The 21719-nt window shown below is 55.8% G+C and overlaps 1 protein-coding gene across 8 annotated transcripts in view; it reads left to right on the top strand.

Moving 5' to 3' along the window:
- Positions 1-4941: 4941 nt before the first annotated feature.
- Positions 4942-21719, top strand: part of STARD10 (StAR related lipid transfer domain containing 10) — a 35678-nt gene continuing 18900 nt past the window's right edge. Inside the window, exons 1-2 of one of the 8 annotated variants that reach the window (XM_063608663.1) lie at positions 4942-5047; positions 14077-14258. In XM_063608663.1, coding sequence (XP_063464733.1) covers positions 14190-14258 — 69 coding nt within the window. In that variant the 5' untranslated portion in view covers positions 4942-5047; positions 14077-14189. Of the gene's footprint in view, positions 5048-12581; positions 12723-13505; positions 13708-14076; positions 14397-21719 lie in introns of those variants that run through there. The other 7 variants (XM_034933331.3, XM_008968632.4, XM_034933333.2 and 4 more) reach the window with 7 other exon arrangements.

Genomic DNA, 21719 nt, shown 5'->3' with positions numbered 1-21719 from the left:
TTTTTTGAGACGGAGTCTCGCTCAGTCGCCCAGGCTGGAATGCAGTGGTGCAATCTCGGCTCACTGCAACCTCCACCTCCCAGGTTCATGCCATTCTCCTGCCTCAGCCTCCCAAGTAGCTGGGACTACAGGCGCCCGCCACCACACCCAACTAATTTTTTTATATTTTTAGTAGAGACGGGGTTTCACCATGTTAGCCAGGATGGTCTCAATCTTCTGACCTCGTGATCCGCCCGTCTTGGCCTCCCAAAGTGCTGGGATTACAGGCGTGAGCCACCACTCCCGGCCTAGGCTGGTTTATGACTCACAGGGTCTGTATTTCACAATAATCATACATATTCAGCAGGTTTTGGGGAAAAGCTATACATATTTATGAGGGGACGTGAGTGCATGCACAATGGGTAAACACCTGTAACATACATTCCATGTTCACTTTGGGATGGGGTTTTTGCGTTAAAGTGAGGTGGAATTTGGTTCTTTGCATCATAAGGTGGACTATAGGACACAAACACAGTTTGCGTGCAGTCTCTATGAGCTTGCTGAAACTGGCCTGAGGTCTGCAGTTACTTATCAGGAAAGAATGTTTGTAAGGCCTGTCCTCTGTCGATCAGCGTTGTAGTGGTCTGAGTTGTAAATCTCAGTAAAGAAGAGTCTGACAATTTGCCTGATAGCTCCTATTGCTAGGGGTTTAGTAAGAGTGTGGTTTTTCTGGCAGCAGTAGAAATTTAAGAAGTTGCCATGCCAGCTGACAGCTGAGCCCTGAGGTAGGCAACGTTTGTTTCCTTAACCTTAACCTCAAGGTCCATCGTAGTTGATAAAAAGGCATCTGGCCAGGCCTCATGGCTCACGCCTATAATCCCAGCACTTTGGGAGGGTGAGGCGGGAGGCCAGCAGTTCTGGGGCCACTGCACTCCAGCCTGACAGACAGAGACCCTGTCTCAAAAAATAAATAAATAAAAAAGATAAAGGGGCATTTGTCTTGATCGCTCAGATCACACAACTAATAAGTAGCATTGTTTCTAAAAGCCGCAACAATGCTACTCCTCTCTTATAAGAGCTACTGTGTAACTCCTGCCCAACTCAAACCCACAGGCCCAGGCTCAGAACACTTGGCTCCATTGCTTCACTGTTTCCCTGCTAGCACGAACCCCCCAAACTCCATCTCCCAACATGCCGCGGGCCCCCTTTCTGTCAGCCTGACTCTTGAGCTCCTGAGAAATGTAGTTTTTCCAGCGGCCCAGCCCCAGAAAGGTCCTAGCCAAGAACTACAGTTCCCATGTGGCAATGCGCGCGCCATTCCGGTGGAATTCACCGCGGTCTCCAGTTTGCCGTGATGGATGCCAGAACCTGCACCTGGGGCTTGGTGACGCGATGACTGAGATGCTGGAGTCCCCGGTCAGAAGGACGATGCCGAGCGCGCCGTATTTTCTCCTGCCTCTCCTCAGATCGCCGCCGTTGTTGGGCTGTGGAGACGTCTCAACCAAAGTGGAGCCGACAGAGGCCCCGGGAGCCGTGGTGACAGAGCGGCCACAACCACTAGGGGGCGGGAGGCAGAGCGGCCCCTAGTCCGCCCCTAGTCCGGGACCTCTGGGCGGTCCCGGGCGGGAAGCGCACGCGCAAACGCGGGGCTTCGCGGCCGCTGTAAACACCAAAGAGCGCCTGCGCAAGCCGAGAGTCTCGGGATCGACACGTGGGGGCGCCTGAGCGAAGATAACCGTAATAAATAGTAACCTAACGGTCCAGTCATCGTTCTGTGGTCCTTTCTTTTATGATTCACAAGGAATGACCCTCTTCATCGCCTCTCCTAATTCAGTCCTCACAACAGTCCTTTTACAAATGGGACAGCTTTACAGTCCTTTTACAAATGGGACAACAGGTTAGAGGAAGTCAGGCAGATTCCCAGCATCATAGAGAGTAAAGGACCAGGGAAGGATCAGGATTCAAGGACTGCACCCAGGCTCTGCTTCCAGCTTGCTGTGTGACTTTGGGTAATTTTGTTCCCTTAGGGAACTGAGCTTTCTCATTTGTAAATGCAAACAGGCTGTTGGGAGGATCAAATGAGATCCAGGGGTGAAAACAGCTTAGTTTACTTTCAGGAATTTACCCACGCGGTATATAAAGGCAAAATATTATTATAGTCAGGTGATTGTAGATTGAGGAACCCATTTCCTCATTCTGCAAATTGCAAACCTGAGGGCCCAAAGAGGGACAGGGGCTTGCCCCAGGTCTCAGCAGGCTGTGAGCAAGAGCTAAAGCCTAATCCTCCTGCCTTTGGGCCTGGAGCCCTTCCTTGTACCCCAGGGGTCAGTGTCTTTGTTGGATACAGGCTTAGATTGACTGACTGTACCCTGAGAACCTAGGGGAGTCCCTGTTCCCAATTCTTCTCCTACCCCCACCTTGGCCTGATGGAGGAAGACCCTGCTGTGTTGAGATGAGCACCAGAGCCAAGAAGCTGAGGAGGATCTGGAGAATTCTGGAGGAAGAGGAGAGTGTTGCTGGAGCTGTACAGACCCTGCTTCTCAGGTCAGTGGCCCAAGTAAGGGAAAGAACCCAGGTGTGACAGATGAGGGGGCAGCACTAAGGGGACAGACTCTGAATGGAAAGGAGTGGGAAGGCAGTGGACACTGTTTCTGAGCTTGGGAGGAATTGGGTACTCAGGTGACTCCATCTGGGGGCAGTGGAGCTGGAGGTGATACCTGGGCTGGCCTGGGTGATGAGAAGGGGAAGTGATGCGCATTGAGCTGAGGTCTAGGAGCCACTCCCCAGCCAGGTGAAGCGAGGTGGCACCTAGGCACACCATGGCACCTGCAGGATCATGCAGCTACCCCCAGGGAAGGGGACTTTTCTCTGACCCTTGGAGCGGTGGAGCTGGGCTGTATGCAGCTGATTCTCTCTAGAGTGCTCTTAGAGGTTTTGGGGGTAGGTTGGGGGAAGGGCTGGGAGACCCTGAGGTCTCGTTACAGATTGGGCCTCCCCAAGCAAGTCATGAAAGGCAGGTATATGTAGCAATAGAAATCCAAGATCCTTCAAGATATCCCAGATAGGCCAGGCACGGTGGCTCACGCCTGTAATCTCAGCACTTTGGGAGGCTGAGGCAAGCGGATCACCTGAGGTTGGGAGTTGAGATCAGCCTGACCAAAGTGGAGAAACTCCATCTCTACTAAAAATACAAAAAAAAAAAAAAATTAACCGGGCGTTGTGGCGGGCACCTGTAGTCCCAGCTACTCGGGAGGCTGGGGCAGGAGAATGGCGTGAACCCGGGAGGCGGAGCTTGCGGTGAGCCGAGATGGTGCCACTGCACTCCAGCCTGGCTGACAGAGTAAGACTCTGTCTCAAAAAAAAAAAAAAAAAAAATTAGCCAGGTGTGGTGCTGCATGCCGGTAGTCCCAGCTACTCGGGAGGCTGAGGCAGAAGAATCGCTTGAACCCAGGAGGCGGAGGTTGTCGTGGGCCGAGATGGTGCCATTGCACTCCAGCCTGGGCAACAAGAACAAAACTCCGTCTCAAAACAAAACAAAACAAAACAACAAAAAGGTATCCAAGATAATTCAATGGAATTATCTGGAGGTGGATCTTGGATTCACCTCCAAGCATTTAATTATCTGGGCCTTCACTTATCATTTCTGTTTTTCAGCCAGAGAAACTGAGGCTAAAGAAGGAAAAGGACTCTTTTTTTTTTTTGAGACGGAATTTCACTCTTGTTGCCCAGGCTGGAGTGCAAGGGTGCGATCTTGGCTCACTGCAACCTCCGCCTCCTGGGTTTAAGCAATTCTCCTGCCTCAGCCTGCCAAGTAGCTGGGATTACAGGTGCCCACTACCATGCCTGGCTAATTTTTTGTATTTTTAGTAGAGACACGGTTTCACCATGTTGGCCAGGCTGGTCTCAAACTCCTGACCTCAGGTGATCCATTCACGGCCTCCCAAAGTGCTGGGATTATGGGCATGAGTCACCACGCCCGGCCAGAAAAGGACTCTATTAAGGACACACAAGGAGTTGGGGTAGAACTGGACTATGACAGGGATCTTTCCATTACATGGCAGTAGTCAAACATCTTCATCAAACATTTATTTAGTGTCTAATGTATACTCCGAGAAGGACTACCTTGGGGTAGCAAATAGAAGCCAGGATTGCCCTCAGACCTGGCTTTTAACCAGCCCTCCCAGTGATTTAAGACTGTGACCCCAGGTGAGTCCCTGCCCCTCTCTGAGCCTCAAATTGTCTGTAAAGTGGGGATGCTAAGCCTTGGGACTGTCTCAATGTTTACCTATAAATTAAATGAGTTAAGACCTGTTATCAAGGTTTACCTATAAATTAAATGAGTTAAGACCTGTTAAGTGCATAGACCAGCACCAGGCCCATGGTAAGCATTCAGTAACTGTTAGCCACTGTTGTTACTTGTGAACACAGGTCAAGGCAGGCCGCAGATGGGGTTCTCCAAAAGTCAATGCAGGGGCAGAGAAGCAGCAGCCCCAGGTCTGACCATCTCTAGATACCTCCACACCCTGCCCTGGGTGCCTGCATTTCTGAAAGTCAAGGGAGGACCCATGTCCCCATCTCCTCCTCCAGTTCTGGGAACCTGGCAGGGGAGAAATGTCTCGAGTGTTTACACCTGCACATGCACATGATTCTCTTCCCCACAACCTGAGGCCAAGAGTGAAGATGGTTTTTACTCAAAGCTACACATTACAGCCCTGGACAGTCAGACCAGAACAAGATCCTGGGCTCTTTCTGGCCCTTTCAGGGTGTGGGGTTGTGCATGAGCTTCCTCCCTGCATGGCAGAAGTCCATGAACGCTAACAGCAGGTTCTTGGTCCTCGTTTCCCCTCATGGAGCAGGGGCTGGGGGAAGAGGGGCGCCTGGGTGGGAGACAGGGCCTGACATCAGATACCCCCCGGCCCACCTTGTTAGTAGTTGGAGGCCTGGCCCTGTGCTCACTTCAGCTCTGTTTCAGGCTTCCCTGATGGAAGTCTGGTTCAAACTCCTTATTTATAGAGGAGGAAAGAGAATCCCAGAGAGGCCAAGAACTCACTGAGAGCCCCACGGCGAGGTAAGCGTGAGTCTGGTCCAGAACTCAAGCCTCCTGACTTCAGGTGAGGGCTCTGCCCACAGCCACATGGGAGGGGGCAGGGCTTGATTCCACCTCTCCTCCCCCCACTACCCTCATAGTCATGCTTGGAGCCAGCTCCCAATGTAGCCACCTGGGTGGGCTGTGGTTTGCAGGGAGGGTTGGGAAGATGGAGAGGTAAGGGAAGGAAAGTACAGGGCCCAGTCGGGAGAAACCCAGGGCCGGTCTGGGGCGAGTGGGGCCGAGAGCTCTCCTTGGTGTGCATGTGGCTGCTGCAGGATTGTGGGGCCTTCATCAGTCTGAGGCAGCAGAGGATGCAGATCCTGTGGGAGCACATTCCTGGAGGAGGGGAGCAAAGCAGGCTCAGAGGAGTGAGTCACAGAGCCCAAGCCCTAAATTTAGAAGGTGCTGAAAGAGGCAGTCTTCCCCCGGGAAGCCTGTGGGGATACCTGCTGACCCAGAACACCAGGGACTCACGGCAGGGAGCAGTGGTTGGCAGGAGTCCCCAGATAGCAGTGCCCATGGAAGCTGAGCCTGCTGCAGGCCTGTTCCAGGTGTGGGTTTGGAACCTAGGGTGAACCTTGACCCAGGGCAGAGCCTTCAGCCCCATTCTCAGACACAGCCCCTAGAGAATTCCGCCCACACCAGTCCTCATGCGGTCCTGGGAGCCAGCCCCTGGAATGTGGACCTCTCAGTGCCATGCTGCCCTCTGGCTAGACATGGCCAGACCCCCTGTGCCTCACTGCTGTCCCAGCATGCAGCTGTCAGACATTGAGGAGGGGCTGTGTGGGTGCAAGGAGCAAATGCCATTGACACCAGGCCTTTTGCAGCTCTGCTTGGATTGGGGGTGAGGGAGGGGGACAAGATGTCATTTCAGCTACCTCTCTTCCCTCTTAACCCTCCAGGCTCTAGGTTAACCCCACTCAGGAGAAAGAAATCATTGCCTCCAGACTGAGGAACAAAGATGTAGGACAGAGGCCAGGCCTCGGAGACAGATGCCAGACCTGGCGGAAGGAAGCTCAGGAACTGAAAACTGATAGTAGCTGTGGCAGTTATTGAGCACTCACTGTGTGCCAGGCACTGTGCTAAGCACTCCACGGGATTAACTCACTTCATCCTCATTGTCATGACAGAAATTCTATTAGTCCACCCAACTTAGATGGAACAACTGAGGCCAGACACAATGGCTCACACCTATAATCCCAGCACTTTGGGAGGCCAAGGCAGGAGGATTGCTTGAGGCCAGAAGTTCGAGACCAGCCTGGGGAGACCCCATCTCTACAAAAAATTAAAAAGTTAGCTGGGCGTGGCAGTGCACACCTGTGGTCCCAGCTACTCAGGAGGCTGACGAGAGAGGACCACTTGAGTCCCAGATTTCAAGGCTGTAGTGTGCTATGATTGCACCACTGTACTCCAGTCTGGGCAACAGAGCAAGATCCTATCTTTAAAAAAAAATGGGCTGGGAGCAGGGGCTCACGCCTGTAATCCCAGCACTTTAGGAGGCTGAGGCAGGCAGATCACAAGGTCAGGAGTTTGAGACCAGCCTGGCCAACATAGTGAAACCTCATCTCTACTAAAAATACAAAAATTAGCTGGGCATGGTGGCGCATGCCTGTAGTCCCAGCTACTTGGGAGGCTGAGGCAGGAGAATCACTTGAATCTGGGAGGTGGCGGTAAGCCGAGATCGTGCTACTGCACTCCAGCCTGGGCAACAGAGTGAGACGCCATCTAAAAAAAAAAAAAAAAAAAGGCTGAATTTCAGATAAGCAACAAATACATTTTTACTATAAGTACATCCCAAATATTTGCTAAATCTGGTAATCTTACACCCAAGGCACTGCCTCACCCACATTGAGAAACCTTGCAGTGCGACACAGTCACACCCCAGCTCCCACATAGGCCTCAGTCACTCGTGCTCCTGGAGAATGTGCACACCAGCACCGAGGTGACAGAGGTCTGTAGGTTGTCACTCACACACGGCTCTGCACACCCTCTCTAGGGAGGGGCACTGGGCACAGTAGGTGCCTTTCACACTTGGTCTCACCTTCGTAACCCCTTCAGGCAGAAGGTCAGGCAGGGACCGTTAGCGCCATCGGACAGATAAGGAAAATAAGGCCCAGTGAGAGAAGACCCTACCCCAAACGTCCCAGCGTATGGTCCCTGGGTATGGAAGCTGGTCTATACCTGAGGCCATGCTATCTCCCTGGGTAGGTCCAGGATCCCCAAGCAGGCCCACAGCACTCAGGCCACAAAGCCTCCCAGAGGAGCCCCTTCCCTCAGGAACAGTAACAGTCTAGGCTATGTTTTGGGGCTGCCCCCTCCAACCTCTCCTATCACCCAAACGGTGTCCCTGAGCCCTCCCCAGAGGCCCCACCAGTTCCAGGAGGTGGAAACTGTACTGAGTCAGGACACTGAGGCCCCAACTTTGAGATAAAAAAGAAGAAGAAACCAAAAGAAGGAAGTTGTGTGGGTTGCCAGAAAAGAAGCTGTGGTCCCAGGGCTGGAGTTCTTGCCCACCTTGGTGGAGGAAGGCCTAGACAACCTTGTCCTTCCTGAAGACACAAGACACCGATGCCCCCACCCCCACCCAGCCTGAGCACAGAGCTGAAGGGAGGGCCTGGGGTCAGGCAGATGGATCAGGCGCCTCTGACAGGAAACTCCCGGGCTTTTGGAAGGACGCATCGACCCCGCAATCGAACTGAGTTCCTGGCAGGCGCCAGTGTCCAATAGACATCGACAGCGGGAGGACCCAGCAGGCAGAGCGGGGTGTGGCCATCTGGGCCTGGGAACCCTCCGGAAGGAGAATCCACCTGGTTCTGTTTCAGGCCCTGCCCACCTGGGACAAGGCTCTGGCCCTCTCTAGGCCTGTTCTCCTGTCAAGAGGCCTCCCCACCTGCTGGGGATTCTGTCAACTCTGAAGTCCTGTATGGTGGTGGCGGTAGGGATTGCAGCTAGACTTCTCCCTCCCCTGAGCCTAGGGGAGGCAACGGCCCCTGCAAGGCCCAGAGGGCAGCTCCCAGGGTTCAGAGGTGCAGGGATCAGAGGATGGGGTGGGGAGAAGGCTGGAAGAGGAAGCAGGACAGATGCCACAAAGTTCCCTGCTCAGTGGTCTTGTATAATGGCTTGGCCAGGCCATCTGGGTTGAAACTGCTTACTTAGTGGTGTGTGGTCTAGAACAAGTTACTTAGCCTCTCTGTGTCTCAGCTGTTCCATTTCCTTATTTATTTATTTTTTTTGGACACAGGGTCTCTCTCTGTCACCCAGGCTAGAGTGCAGTAGTACGATCATAGCTCACTGCAGCCTCGAACTCCTGGGCTCAAGTGATCCTCTCACCTCAGGCTCCTACTTAGTAGCTGGGACTACCAGCATGTGCCACCATGCCCAGCTAAGTTTTACATTTTTTTGTAGAGATGGCGTCTCACTATGTTCCCTAAGCTGGTCTCAAACTCCTGGCCTCAAGCAGTCTTCCCACCTTAGCATCTCAAAGCACTGGAATTATAGGTGTGATTACAGGTGTGAGCCACTGCACCTGGCTGTCGTCCTGTATTTTATCTGGCAACTCCACTTTGGCGCCATGTGTGGCCTGGCATGATCAAGTGTGTGTAGCTGTGTAGGTCTGGCCCTGTGTAATACCAAGGTGGAGTGTTTCTGTGTGGGACTGTGACAGGACATTAGGAGAAGTGCAGGTGGGGGTGACCCTGACCTGCACTGACTTTGAGGCTGTGCACTACAGTGTGGCTCCCTGAGGCTCCAGCAGCTCCCTAAGGGCAGGTGTGAGCTGTTTGCTCAGTGAGGCCCAGCAAGGTATGAGACCCACCCTGGGCAAACACTTAGATCCGGCTCCAGGTGGGACTGGGATGGAACACCTATCGCCACTGTGAAGGACACATCCCTCTCAAGGCCGAGCCAGCCCTGGGGGCCTCAGAGTTCTTGGTGCTGAACCTTTTTTTTCCTTTTTTTTTTTAACTGGAGACAGAGTCTTGCTCTGTCACCCAGGCTGGAGTGCTGTGGCACCATCTCAGCTCACTGCAGCCTTGATCCCCCGGGCTCAAGCCATCCTCTTGCCTCAGCCTTCTGACTAGCTGAGACCTCAGGTGTGCACCACCATGCCCAGCTAATTTTTAAATTTTTAGTAGAGACGGGGTTTCACCATGTTATCCAGCCAGGTCTTGAGCTCTTAGCCTCATGCAGTCTGCCTGCTTTGGCTTCTCTAAGTGCTGGGATTACAGGTGTGAGCCACTGCGCCCGGCCTGCTGCACCCTGAGGGTCTCTGGAACTCCTCCTCCATGTCACTGCTTCCTGATGACATCACACAGGTCACTGCCTAATCTTCTAGAACAGTGCCAGGACACTGCCTTGTTGCCCTGCACAACCTGTGAATTTGCTCCATCAAAACTGGCAGGCAGGGTTACCCCTGAGGAGGGGGTGGGGGAGAAGGGGTAGGGGTGGGACCCTATCATCTCCCAGAGGGGAGATCAAGGCAGCCATCATCTGTCGAACTAGATGGTGAGTAGGGGTGGGCATCCTGGAGCAAGGCTAGACTTTCAGGCCCCTCACTGTCCAGGACACTGGGCAGGTTGGGGGCCACCGAGGGAGGCTGACTCTTGAGGCTGAGAGAGGGCAGTGACTGTGTTAAGGTCACCGGCAGGCAAGTGGAAGGTGTGGTATGTAATACGGGGTGGGAGGAGCAGGAGCCTCAGGTTAGGAGCTGAGAGGCCCAGGTTCTTATTCCTTTTTTTTTTTTTTTTTTTTTTGAGACAGAGCCTCGCCCTGTCACCCAGGCTGGAGTGCAGTGGCCCAATCTCTGCTCACTGCAACCTCCGCCTCCCAGGTTCAAGCGATTTTCCTGCCTCAGCCTCCCGAGTAGGCTCCCAGGTGCGTGCCACCACACCTGGCTAATTGTTGTATTTTTAGTAGAGATGGGGTTTCACCATGTTGGCCAGGCTGGTCTTGAACTCCTGACCTCAGGTGATCCACCCGTATCGGCCTCCCAAAGTGCTGAGATTACAGGTGTGAGCCACCACACCCGGCCCCTAGGTTCTTATTTCTGCTTTGTCCCTGCTAGTAGGATCTTTGTTTCTCTATCTGTACAGGGAGGGGGTGGGGCCAGATGCCCTTAGTCTGAGGGGTCTTTAGTTCTGCTGTGGGGAGTTGAGGGGAGTGTTAGGGACCAGGTCATGGGGTGGCTGGCTCCAGGCAGGTGCCCTGACCCCTCCCCCAACAGCCATCCGGGGGTAGTGAACAAAAAGTCTGGTGTGACTCTTTCCAAGTGCTCCCTTCCCCGGTTGCAGGAGTCTAGATCAATCCTGAGTTACTGGAGTCCCCTTAGGGCTTCTGACTTGCTGTGTGATGCAGGGGTGCCCCGTGCCCCCCACAACCTCAGCTGCTCTGTCTGCGAGGGGCACGTGTGAGATCCAGGCCTGCCCAGTGCCCTGTGTAATGATGCCTCACATTCCCACGCCGCTTCTCAGTTTGTCAAGCGCCTTCTCGTACACAGTCTCACCTTCTATGCCCACTCTGGCTCCTGCTCCGTGATGCCCCATTCTGGAACTGGGACCCAGAGAGCAGCCAGACCTGGACTCTGGCCTGGGGGCTCAGAGAGACACCTCAATTCACTTCCTGTGGAGGGGACCAGATCTGGGGCAGGGGACTGCAGTGGGCAGAGCAGGGGTCATGCTTTGCCAAAACTGTTTCCATTGTTTGATCCGTGAGAATCAAAACTTGCCAAACCATCATGTAAAGATGTTACCTTAACACTTTTTGTTGGAACCATGCATTTTTGGACAGTGTATTCCTCCCTGCCCCAGTCACCCCCACCAGTTATATTTTTAGTTACTTATCTGGGGGTGAAACTGGCACATATACAACTCTTTTCCCTGCCACAATTCTCAGAGGATAGGTATTATTATTCCAGATGAGGAAACTGGGGCTCAGAGAAGGCCTGTCACCGGCTTCTGGTGACACAGCTAGGAAATCAGAGGGCCAGGATTTGAACCCAGCTCCACAGGCCCTTTGTGCTGCTAGGTCGTGGGTCCTCCCCAGACTCCTCTCCCAGAGCCCCTCCAGCCCTCCTGGGCTCATTCTTCTGCTCTGGAGCAGATGGGGCCCTTCTCGGCTGCTTAGGGGTGTTTTGAGAAGGATATGAATGGGCTTTGTCACGTTTGAGAGGTTTTCATGAGACCCAGAGCCAGAGATACTGAAATTCCTGGGAGGGGTGGCATTTGCAAGGGCAAATTAATGATGAGTAGAATGAGGTGATACCCTTCTACCCACCTGCTGGCGAGGTAGCCTGGCCTAAACCTAGGACCCAGGGGATGAGCCCAGGGCCTGGCTGCCTGCCAGGTCGCCCACCTTTACTGACCCAAGATCCAAAAGATTCTTGGTTCTTCTGTGTTTGGATCTGAGTGATGGTTTCATTCTTGCCATCTGCACCTCTCTGAGTTTTTATCTCTCTGGCAGCTCTCTAGGGTGGGGAAGTCCTTCTATCAGTCTGCCCTCACTGCTACCTCCTGGCCTTGTCTTTTTTACCCTGGACTGGATGGTGGGTATGAGAGGTTTGCTGCCCTGGTACCTGCTATCTGCTGAGGTGTGTTTTATTGGGGCCCTAAAAAGGCAGGAGCCACCAGGCCAGTGCTGCCACCTCTTTTCCTCGTGGCAGATCCAAGAGGATACAGTTCACAAAGCAAAGCAGGCTTTGGCTCTAATGGGGTCCCCTTTGGGTTTTATCTGATACCCACACTGCCTGAGTGTCCCACCCAGGCAGTGTGGGTATCAAGTAAAACTGCTGAGGCCTGGGGAGGGGCAGTGACCTGCCTAGAGTTAGAGGCAGAGGAGGTAGATAGCAGAGAATCAGAGCCTGGGCATCCTGAGCCCAGAGCCAGCCCCCTGCCACCTACTCATTCCCAGACACTTTTCAGGAGTGTGGTTTAGAAGGGATGGGGTGATTATCTGACTGTGCCTCCCACACTGCAGATGGAAGGCCTGGAGATCTAAGGTCATTCACACAGGCCTCATGAGGACCTGCAGCACATTGTCCAGGATTCACTTTGCAGGATGCCCTTTAGGGTCACTTGCCATCATAGCTCCCCGCTCACCCCCACTCATTTTTAAAATGTGGCCTAATTTACAAACATCTCAGTGCTTTAAGCACTTCAGGAAGAAACACCTCTATTTGTGAAGCACCGTGACAAATCCTCGACTCCTCGTTTTTTTCTTAGCACATTTAAGAAAATCTGTTCCATCCTAGAGCTCTAGGCTGGTGAGGCTAGGAGGCACCTTAGGGTTATCCATTCTGATTCCCTTTTCTGGAAATGGAAAACTAAGGACCAGAGAGGAGGAGGCAGCGGGGCACAGACAGGAACGGAGGTGGGAGGAGGCTGAGATCTGCGTGCTGGTCAGGATGACCGTGGCAGGTTCTTGTTGGGCCCTGTTAGTTGCTCATCCAGAGGAGCTCACCACAGTCACTGCCACAGACTGCCACACTCACCCTGGCCTGGCCTCAGAGAAGTTGAGCTACTGGCCTCAGTTCACACAGAGCAGATGGAGGAAGAGCTGGCACTAGGACCCAGGGGGCAGGGGGGAGCCTCCCTGGCTGGAAGGGATGGCAGGAGCGCTGGTGCAGGTAGCTATGGAGCTCTGGCCAACTCTGCCTGGGGAGGTAAGAGAGCCCAGAGCCCTGGGCCAGATGCTCTTGAGAGCCTAGTCTAGTCCATAGCAGGTGTGCGTGTGTGCGTGCATGTGTGTGTGTGTGTGTACACGCGCGTTGTGTGCATGCTGAGAAGGGGTGCTGGTGGACAAGGGCCAGAGTGTGGGGCTGGAGGGAGTCCCGGTTCAAGCTCCCAGGTAGGAGTGAGACTGGGGTGGAGATTTTGCCCACATCTGGCCAGCTTGTGAACCTTGAGCCTTGTGGGTTGGATCGGCTTCCTGCTGGGTTTGCACAGCCCAGTGGGAATGGGGTTGGGTGTGTGTAGGCTTGGTGTGCCTCTAGCTTGGTGGGGGATGCAAGCTGTGGGCATCTCTGAGCTGCTGTGGGGCTGTCATCCCTGCGAGTTAGTCTCTTGATTGTCATGGGGGTGTGTGCCCATCTTTGGATCTCTGGGGTATTGCATGGGGGCGTCTCTGGGTTGTTCTGGGGACAGCGTGCCTGTGTGTAAATACTGTAGGTTGTTGCAGAGGTGTGTACCTGTGAGTATGGGAGGTGGTGGAGAGAAGGGGTTCACCGTTAACTTCCAGAATTCCTCTTCTTGCACCTCGTGGCCCTTCCTCGCAGAGCCCACTCTGTCTTGGCATCTCCTCACCCCTTTCCCTGTTCCCGCTGGGGACTTGCCCCTCGCGCGCAGGGTCCCCTCCCAGGGCCGGCGGGGGCGGGCGCTAGGACCCTGCGGGGTGGGGCGGGGCGGGGCTCGGAGATCCGTCAGCTTCACCTCCGCAGCCTGGAAAATCCCGAGCCGCGGCCGCCGAGCCCCCGAGCCCCCAGCCTAGCCGGGAGGGGCGCGCGGGGCTGGGTCCCGGGGCGGGGCCGGGCGGCGGGACCCACTGCTCCTCCCACCAGAGCCCCCGCGCGGCCCCGGGTCTCCTGGGCAGCTGCGGCGGCGGCGCTGGCACCCCGGCCCCGGCGGGCCCCGGCGGAGCGGCGGGCAAAGGTGAGCAGCCCGGCCTGGAGGGCGCCCCTCCTGCCCCGCCACCCGCCCCGCGCCCGCCCGGCGTCGCTGCGAGTTAGTTGAGCAGGTCGCTCCGCGGGCCCCGCCGCACCGTCCCTCCCCTCGGGTCCCGGCCAGTCCCTGGGTCCCGACGGGCGCCCGCCGGCCACCGCGTCCCATACGCAGTCCCCACGCCGGCCCCAGGGGGTCTGGGGCGCTCCTCGGGAGGGGGACCCCGAGGCTGTCCAGCGCCCGTCCGCCCTTCCCTGGGGCCAGCCCCTACCTCTCTCCAGCTCCCCACCCGCCAGGACCCCGAACAGCCCCACCCGCGCCCCCAGCGCACTGATTCCCGTCCCCAAACCGGTCTTGCAGGTCCCAGGAAGGTGGCGTCAGCATCTGCAGCCGCGTCGACGTTGTCGGAGCCTCCGCGGAGGACCCAGGAGAGCCGGACTAGGACCAGGGCCCTGGGCCTCCCCACACTCCCCATGGAGAAGCCGGCGGCCTCTACAGAGCCCCAAGGGCCTCGGCCGGTCCTGGGCCGTGAGAGTGTCCAGGTGCCCGATGACCAAGACTTTCGCAGCTTCCGGTCAGAGTGTGAGGCTGAGGTGGGCTGGAACCTGACCTATAGCAGGGCTGGGGTGTCTGTCTGGGTGCAGGCTGTGGAGATGGATCGGACGCTGCACAAGATCAAGGTAGGGTTGCCCGCTATACCTGCAGCCTCCACTGCACCCTTACTGCCTCTCTCCCGGAGTCTCCTGGTCCTCTCTCCGGGCTAGACACCTGGCTGTATATCTGGGCCCAGAGAGAGTCTCCTGCCAGGGACCGGGAGGAGACACAGTCTGCTGGGCCAAGCCCCATCACACAGATGGGCCAACCGAGGCCTGGAGAGCAGGAGTGACTCACCCTGCCTCCCTCAGCTGGAACCCAGGCTTCTGCATGCCCCTGCCTGTTCCAGGGATCTGGGCTGCTGCCAGGCCCTTCTAGGAGAGTGGTCTCCCTCAGGGACCCCTCTGCTGGGGAAGCCTGCACCTGGTTCCTGACTTCAGTTACTCCAGGTGGGAGACTGGGCCCTTCTCTCCCTGATTCCTGGTTCTCAGCCTGAGCTGGGTCTCCTTCCCCGCTTTCTGCACCCTGGGGTGCCCAGGACCCTATTCCTTACTGCCCGATGCCCTGCTCTTGCTCTTTCCCTTCCCTCCCTCCCTGGCTGCTCCCTTAGCCTCCTGCAGGGACTCAGGATTGTGGCTGGCAGATCCTGAAGGCAGGGCTCCAATACCCCTGCCTTGCACAGAGCCAGGCTACAGGTGGGCTGGGGAAGGAAGGGGCCTGGGGTCAAGGGAAGCCAACATAGGGAGCAGTTGAAGACACATCAGTCGCTCAAGCCATCTCCCCTGCTCCTCCCAACCCCACAATTCTCCTCTCTTTGCCGTGCAGGGCAGGCTTGGGGTTTGGGACCCTGGGAACGCATCTCCCCCAGGGGACCAGATGGGGCAGGGGCTGGTGAAGACTCTGGTTTAAGGGCCTCAATAGCTGCCCCCAACACATCTGATGTTGCTGTGGGTGCTGCATTTCCAGGGCTGGTAGGTCCCCCTGCAATGGGCTCTGGCAGTAGGCTGTGCCCTTCGCCTTCCTCTTCCTTGCCTTCTCCCTTCTGCTATCCTCCTGGAAATGTGGAGGAGTCCACCCTCCCCTTCTGCCTGGGACCTAGTCTCAGACTTAGTTCAGGCACGTATCTTGGCCCCTTACCAAGACCTGAGATGTCTGACCTTTCCCCTCTGACCCTGAGCCCTTCTGCCTCACTTTGTCTTAATCATTTACATATAGTTCTGTCCATCCCCACACGATTATCTGCTTTTCACTTTCTGCCTCCCCTTCTCCCCTCTGACTCTGTCTGTACCTTGGCCATCTGACTGTTTTTCCCTCTGGGTTTCCATGTGTGTCTCCCACTTTGGGATTCGCTGCCCAGGGCCTCAGAACCTGTGTCTGAGCCTGAGGAGCAGGGAAGGGGAAGGCAGCTGGCATGTCCCAGCTGGTTGTTCCCTGACAGCAGGGACAGGTCTCCTATCCTTTTTTTTTTTTTTTTTTTTTGAGAAGCCTCACTCTGTTTCTCAGGCTGAAGTGTAGTAGCGAGATCTTAGCTCACTGCAATCTCCACCTCCCAGGTTCAAGTGATTCTCCTGCCTCCCAGCAGTAGCTGGGACTGCTGGTGCACACCACCACACTCAGCTAATTTTTGTATTTGTAGTAGAGATGGGGTTTCACCACATTGGCCAGGCTGGTCTTTAACTCCTGACCTCAAGTGATCCACCCGCTTCAGCCTCTCAGGTCCTGTCCTCTTTGCGTCCCCAGTATCCAACACAGTTAGAGTAGGGATATTGGTGGAAGAGAGGGGGGAGGAAAGAACCAAGGAACAAATTGAATGAAAGGTGAGAAGGGAATTCACGAGAGCCTGACTGTGACCTGGGAAAGGCTTCAGGCGGGCAGTGCACACTGGGGGAGAAGTGTAGTTTCCCCACCAAGCTGGCACTCCAGAAAGTCAGAGGAGGAGGGGTCTGAACTGAGGCCAGTACTCCCACCCTCTGTGTCAATAGGGCGGAGCTACCTCCTCCATCTGGCTTGGTTAATGAATAAACCCTACCCAGCCCAGGCCTGGAATTGGTGGGTCTGGGGGCCAGGCTGACTGCAACAGACCACTCGTGGCCAGATCAGACTTGTCAGGTGGCCTTCCTTGTGGGTGGCGGAGACTTGGAAAAACTGGGGTGTTGTAGGCTTCTGGACAGGCATACACCCTGGGCAGCCAGGACCCTACCCTCCTTTTCTTTCAGACTGAACAGATGTTGGAGGTGCCAAAGGGCCCTTGGTAATCCCTATGTCATACCCCTCCTGCCACTGGGATGCAGGCAAGGATACTGGGGCTCAGAGAGGGGCAGGGACCTGCCTAGAGTCACACAGCTGTCTCAGCAGAGCTGGGTCTGGAACCCAGATCTACAGCATCTTGGCAGTCCTCCTGCCTTGCTTCTCCCTGCAGGGTGCCTCCCCAGCTTTGCTCCCTACAATGGAGAGAGGGTGGGGAGAGGAGGTGAGCAGAGCCCAGACCCAGGAAGGAGGCTGGGACCCTGGTTATGGGCACCCCAAGGTGCCAGCTCCCACTCCTGATCCTCTCAGCACAGCTAGTTGGAGCTCTGGGAGAGATGGACAGAGGCCTGTGAGCTTCCCATCCCCAAGATTGCAGGACTCCCAGGTTCCATGCAGATAATCTCATTTCTGATAATGAGAGCCCTGCTCTGAGCCAAGCATTTCTCCCCCTCATCTAATTTACCCCGAGGCTAGTCTGGGGCAGTGTAGTCTTGTCTCCGTGTTACAAACAAAGAAACTGAGGCTGAGTGAGGTAATGTTATTTGCCTAAGGTCATGCCACAGCTGAGGCAAGAGTGGAACACATGCCAGCCTGGCTCCAGAGCCCCTGCCCCTCTCCACATGGGCTCGCATCTTAGTCAACACTGTGGCCTTTAACCCCATCAATAACTCTTTGAAGGCCTGGAGGACGCGGTGTTCTCATCATCCTATTCTTGTTTGATGGATGAGAAAGCCGAGGCCCACAAAGGGGAGTGGCTTGCCAAGGTCACCCAGCAGGTCTGGAGCCAGAATCCCTGGGGATGACTGGGTCACTCCAGGAGGCTGGGACTCAACTGCAGGTGTTTGCTGAGCTTCTGCCCCCCTTTCCCCCTCCCCTCTCCTGCCTCAGCCTGCTCTGGGCCTGTCCCCAGAGCTGGGAAAGCCAGCTGACCCCTGGATATGCCCCGTGCTCCTGATCCCAGGGTGGGGGTGGGACTCCACCTAGCTATCTACCTGATTCAATTCCTCTTCCTCATCTCTCTTCCCCTTACCTGGGTCCAGAGGTCCCTGGAAGCCACTGTGGCTCAAGGCCCAGTAGTTGGAGCCAGGACAAAGAGAAAGGGGCTGTTGGAGGCCACCTCCACCCCTTCCCTCCCTCCTGGCCTCCAGCCTGACCTGGCCCCAGGGCTGCACTGTGCTCTGAATACTGGAAAAGAGACAGACACTACCTCCTGACAGTTCAGTCCCTGTCCCAGGGACAGATGCTGAATGTGGATCCTGGGTACAAGGCAGGGGGCAGCTTGGAGCCTGAACTCAGGTCTCTCAAAGCCCAGGTCAGCTTCCTCATGGCACCTGTATTGGTGTGAGAAACGGGAGACCAAGAGCTTCTGTCAGTCATTCAACCAGGGCCAGCTGGGGTCCAGTCCTGGCTGTTGCATGTGACGTTGGGCACATTCCTGCCCCTCTCTGGGCTGCTTGCCCGTCTGTGCCATTGGGCCCTCTTGGCTCCAAGAGCCTCTGAACTCAGCACCCGGCTGGGGAGAGATGAGGAGCAGGCAGACAGCAGAGGACGTGGCCTGTGAGGCCCTGGCCTGGATGCTCACGTGCTCTGTTCTCCTGAGGCCGGCCGCATGAGAGGCAGGGGAGACCTGCGTATCTCCTCAGAGGTCTTCAGACCCTGGTGGAGAGAGGACAGACAGTTCCAGGTGACCTCCCACCCACTGCACAGGCAGCCTGGGGGCAGGAATGAGGCCTGATAAGAGCCTGGGCCCATGACAGGAGAGACCTGGCCCTGGAGCAGGTGTGGGAGGGGGTGTGGCTGAGAGCCTGAGGCTCTGCTGTCCACAGGAAGCTGGGCAGTGGGGACCTGTCTCCTCTGACTTCCTGTCCTGCTGCTCCTCCCCTTCCCCTTTGGGAAAAGCTCAGGTGGCACCTCCCAGCCCTGTCTCACTGTCCACCTACCCCACACCACAGGCCACCTGGGTTCCAGACACCAAAGCCAGTGCTCAGCTCATGACCCCTCAGCACCTCACCCTCTCACCCTATGAAATGCCAGATGGCTCAGGGGTCTCCAAGGCCCTTCCCACTCTTACCAGTCTCTGGGACTTAAAAGGGTCATGGGGAAGGTCAGGGCCACGTGTGGGACAGGTCTCCTTAATCCCATCAAGCAGATGTGGAAACTGAGGCTCAGAGCAGGAATTCACTTGTGCACAGCCAAACAGCCGGACATGGCTGAAGCTAGATCAGGACCTAGGTCCTTGACTCGCCAAGGCTGAGATCTCGCCACTCCCTGGGGCTGGGTTATTAACATGATTGGGCCCGTGGGTCTCCCTGTGCTGTGTCATTGTGGGAGGGCACCTTAGAGGAGACCCAGCTGGGCAAGAGTCCAGTCCTCACTATGTGACTTTGGGGGTCATTTCACCTTTCTGGGTCAGTCTTCTTATCGGCGGTGGCAGGCGCACGACTTCATCTAGTTTTAGGGCCTTGGACTGGGTCAGTTCAGGCTCTAGCTTGGCTCTGCCTGCTGTGGGGCGCAGTTTCCCCATACAGGAAGTTGCTGGGCAGGTGGTCTGTAGAGGCTGTCCTAACCTTAGGCCAGCGTAGGGGAGGCTGCCCTGCTGGACACAGAGTGAGGATGGTGGCTAAGGTCTTGCCAGTCTATGCCATCAGAGAGGTCCCTAGAAGGGGATCCAGAATCCAGGGTTAGGCCCTGAGCTGCCTGGTTCCAGCTCTGACTTGGCATGGGGGGAACTGGAAGAAGTAGTTCCAGAGCTCTCCTCGGGGAACAGGCTCCCAGAGAGCATGACCCCAGGTAGTCAGTGTCTAGACTTTGGGTTGGAGGAGCTCAGACAAGGGAAAGATCAGAGGCGGCTGGAGGTGTTAGGGAAGTCTTCCTGGAGGAGGTGCCTGGGTTGGGTTGAAGATGTTGGGGAAAGAACACCAGGATCCAGAGTCCTGGCTGTGTGGCCCTGGGCAAGTTCTCTGCCTGGGACTCAGCTTCCTTATCTGCCCTGCCTGTCTTCAGAGACTTCATTCATTCACACATTCAGCAAGCATCCATCATTACCCTCTTTCTGCTTGGCCCTGTGCTGGAGGTGGGGGATGGAGAGGGCAATCAGATCCAAGCCCTGCCCTCAAGGAGCCTCCAGGTGGGTGCTGAGGACACACACTTGTCACAGGAGCTCTGGAAATCCAGAGAGGGCATCTGAATCAGCCTTGGGGGTCAGGGAAGGAACTCCACGGAGGAGGAATGTTCAGGTGATCCTTTTGGGTGGGGAATGAAGATTACAAGCTTGATCGTGTCGGGAGCATTCCATACAGAGCAGCAGCTGTGCAAAGGCCCAGAGGTGGATCACAGGGTAGTGCATTTGGAGAATGGGAGGTGGTTCAGTGCAGGCTCAGAACTCAGGGGGCTGGAGGTGATTAGAGAGCTAGACCGAGGCCCCACGCCTTGAGTCTTAGAGGCTCTGGGGTGCCAGGGGAAGGTTTTAGACAGGGAGACTGGTAAGAGGGCGCTGCTGCTGTATTTGTCTGGGCAGAGGTGCCAAGGCCCACCTTAAAGCCAGGTTGTGGGGAATGGAGCAAGGGATGGAATCCAGAGAGCCTTAGGAGTGATCATGGATGGGATATGATGGTTATAGCATAACTCTTTGCGATGTGCGCACTGTGAAGTGTTGTGCAGGCTGGGATGCAGGACGGCATGGATGTACAGCCATCCTGTACATGGATGGGGCCTGCATCCTAAGCAGGCCAAGGAACCCTTATGAGCCAGAGTGGAGTGGAGGGTGACTCCAGGCTGTGTCCCTGCTGGGACTAGAGAAGCCCTCAGCCCCCAGGCTGGCTCTGTGCCCTCCACACCCAGCTGCCCAAGCTCCCGCTTTTAAACTTTAACGAGCCCCAGCTCAGTTTCCAGCCGAGAGTCTTTAAAGTTTCAGGAGATGAGAGAAAGGGAGTCCTGGAGACAGATGGGTTTTCTTTCTTCCCCTGCATCTCCATGCCTGGCTGGGCCACTTGGAGCCAGGGCTGTGGATGCCGTGACCCCAGAGGCCTGTGCTCTGTGGGGCTCCGGGGCCTCTGCGGGGCTGTTCCAGCTTGTTCTCGAGGAGCAGGAGACCTGGCCTGGGTGCCTGGTTGCCACTGAGGATAGATGGGGATAGAAACCTTATTTCAGCCCCGATCCCTCACCTTTGCCCCTGACTGGGCAGATGGTGGTGCTCTGGCAACAGGTTGGGGAAAGCAGCTCAGACTACGTGTTGGGCTTGAGACAGCCCCACCCCTCCTGGTGCCTCCCTTCATCCCCTCTGGCATGCTTGGACTGGCCTTGATGCCCTGGGGCCCCTGGAGACTCAAAAGTATGGGCAGCAGAGGGTACCATGCCAATCACAGTAGATTCCTTTCACCTGTCTTTAAAGAGAGCCTGGGGCAGGTGGCACAGGGCAGCTGGAGCTGTTCTCTGGGGCTTTAGCATAACCATTGCCTTCCTGCCCCTCAGCCTGGGCTCCCTGAAGGCAGGTACTTGCCACCTCTGATGCTTCTCTGGAATCCTATGTCCTGGGGTCAGTGAGCAATGTCTGCCACATATATACTGCCTCCTGCTGCCTAATGGGAAGTAGGGGGTGACTGCCACCTCTGCTCTCCCCTTTGGTGCCTGAGCCATTTACTCATCCTTGGGTTTTGTGTTACCACCTCCATCTGCCCCGGCTTCCTGAGATCCCCTCCACCATCTCCTGCCCCTGCCTGCCATCTTTGGACCCTGCCAGAGTGGCTGGGGCCTGGTACTTTGCCAGAGAGGTGATGAGTCTTGAGGTAGAGGCCTGATAGCCAGAAGGATGGAGTTCCCTTGTGTGTCTCCACTTGCATACATGCATGCATTCATTCATTGCTTCAGTATGTTTATTGAGGACATACTATGTTCCAAGGATTGTGTTATATCTAGGAATTTAGGGGCAAACCACACAGATCAGACCCTGCTGTCATGGGTTTTACATCCTGAAGGGGTGACGAGCAAAATAGAAGCAAACAACTAAATAAGACACCAGATGATGGTTGTGCATAAGGACGAGATAACGTGATAGGGATTGAGGATTCTGTTGGGGCCTTCGTGTGTGGAGCTGAATTGTGGGTGACTGTGTGTGTGATGTGGCCCTTAGTCTGGCAGACACTGAGCTCCTCAGGGGCAGGTGC

Source organism: Pan paniscus, chromosome 9, assembly GCF_029289425.2.
Source record: "Pan paniscus chromosome 9, NHGRI_mPanPan1-v2.0_pri, whole genome shotgun sequence".
Classification (NCBI taxonomy): Eukaryota; Metazoa; Chordata; class Mammalia; order Primates; family Hominidae; genus Pan; species Pan paniscus.
The sequence above is the reverse complement of the archived record's forward strand: the minus strand, read 5'-3'. Positions and strand labels throughout refer to the sequence as shown.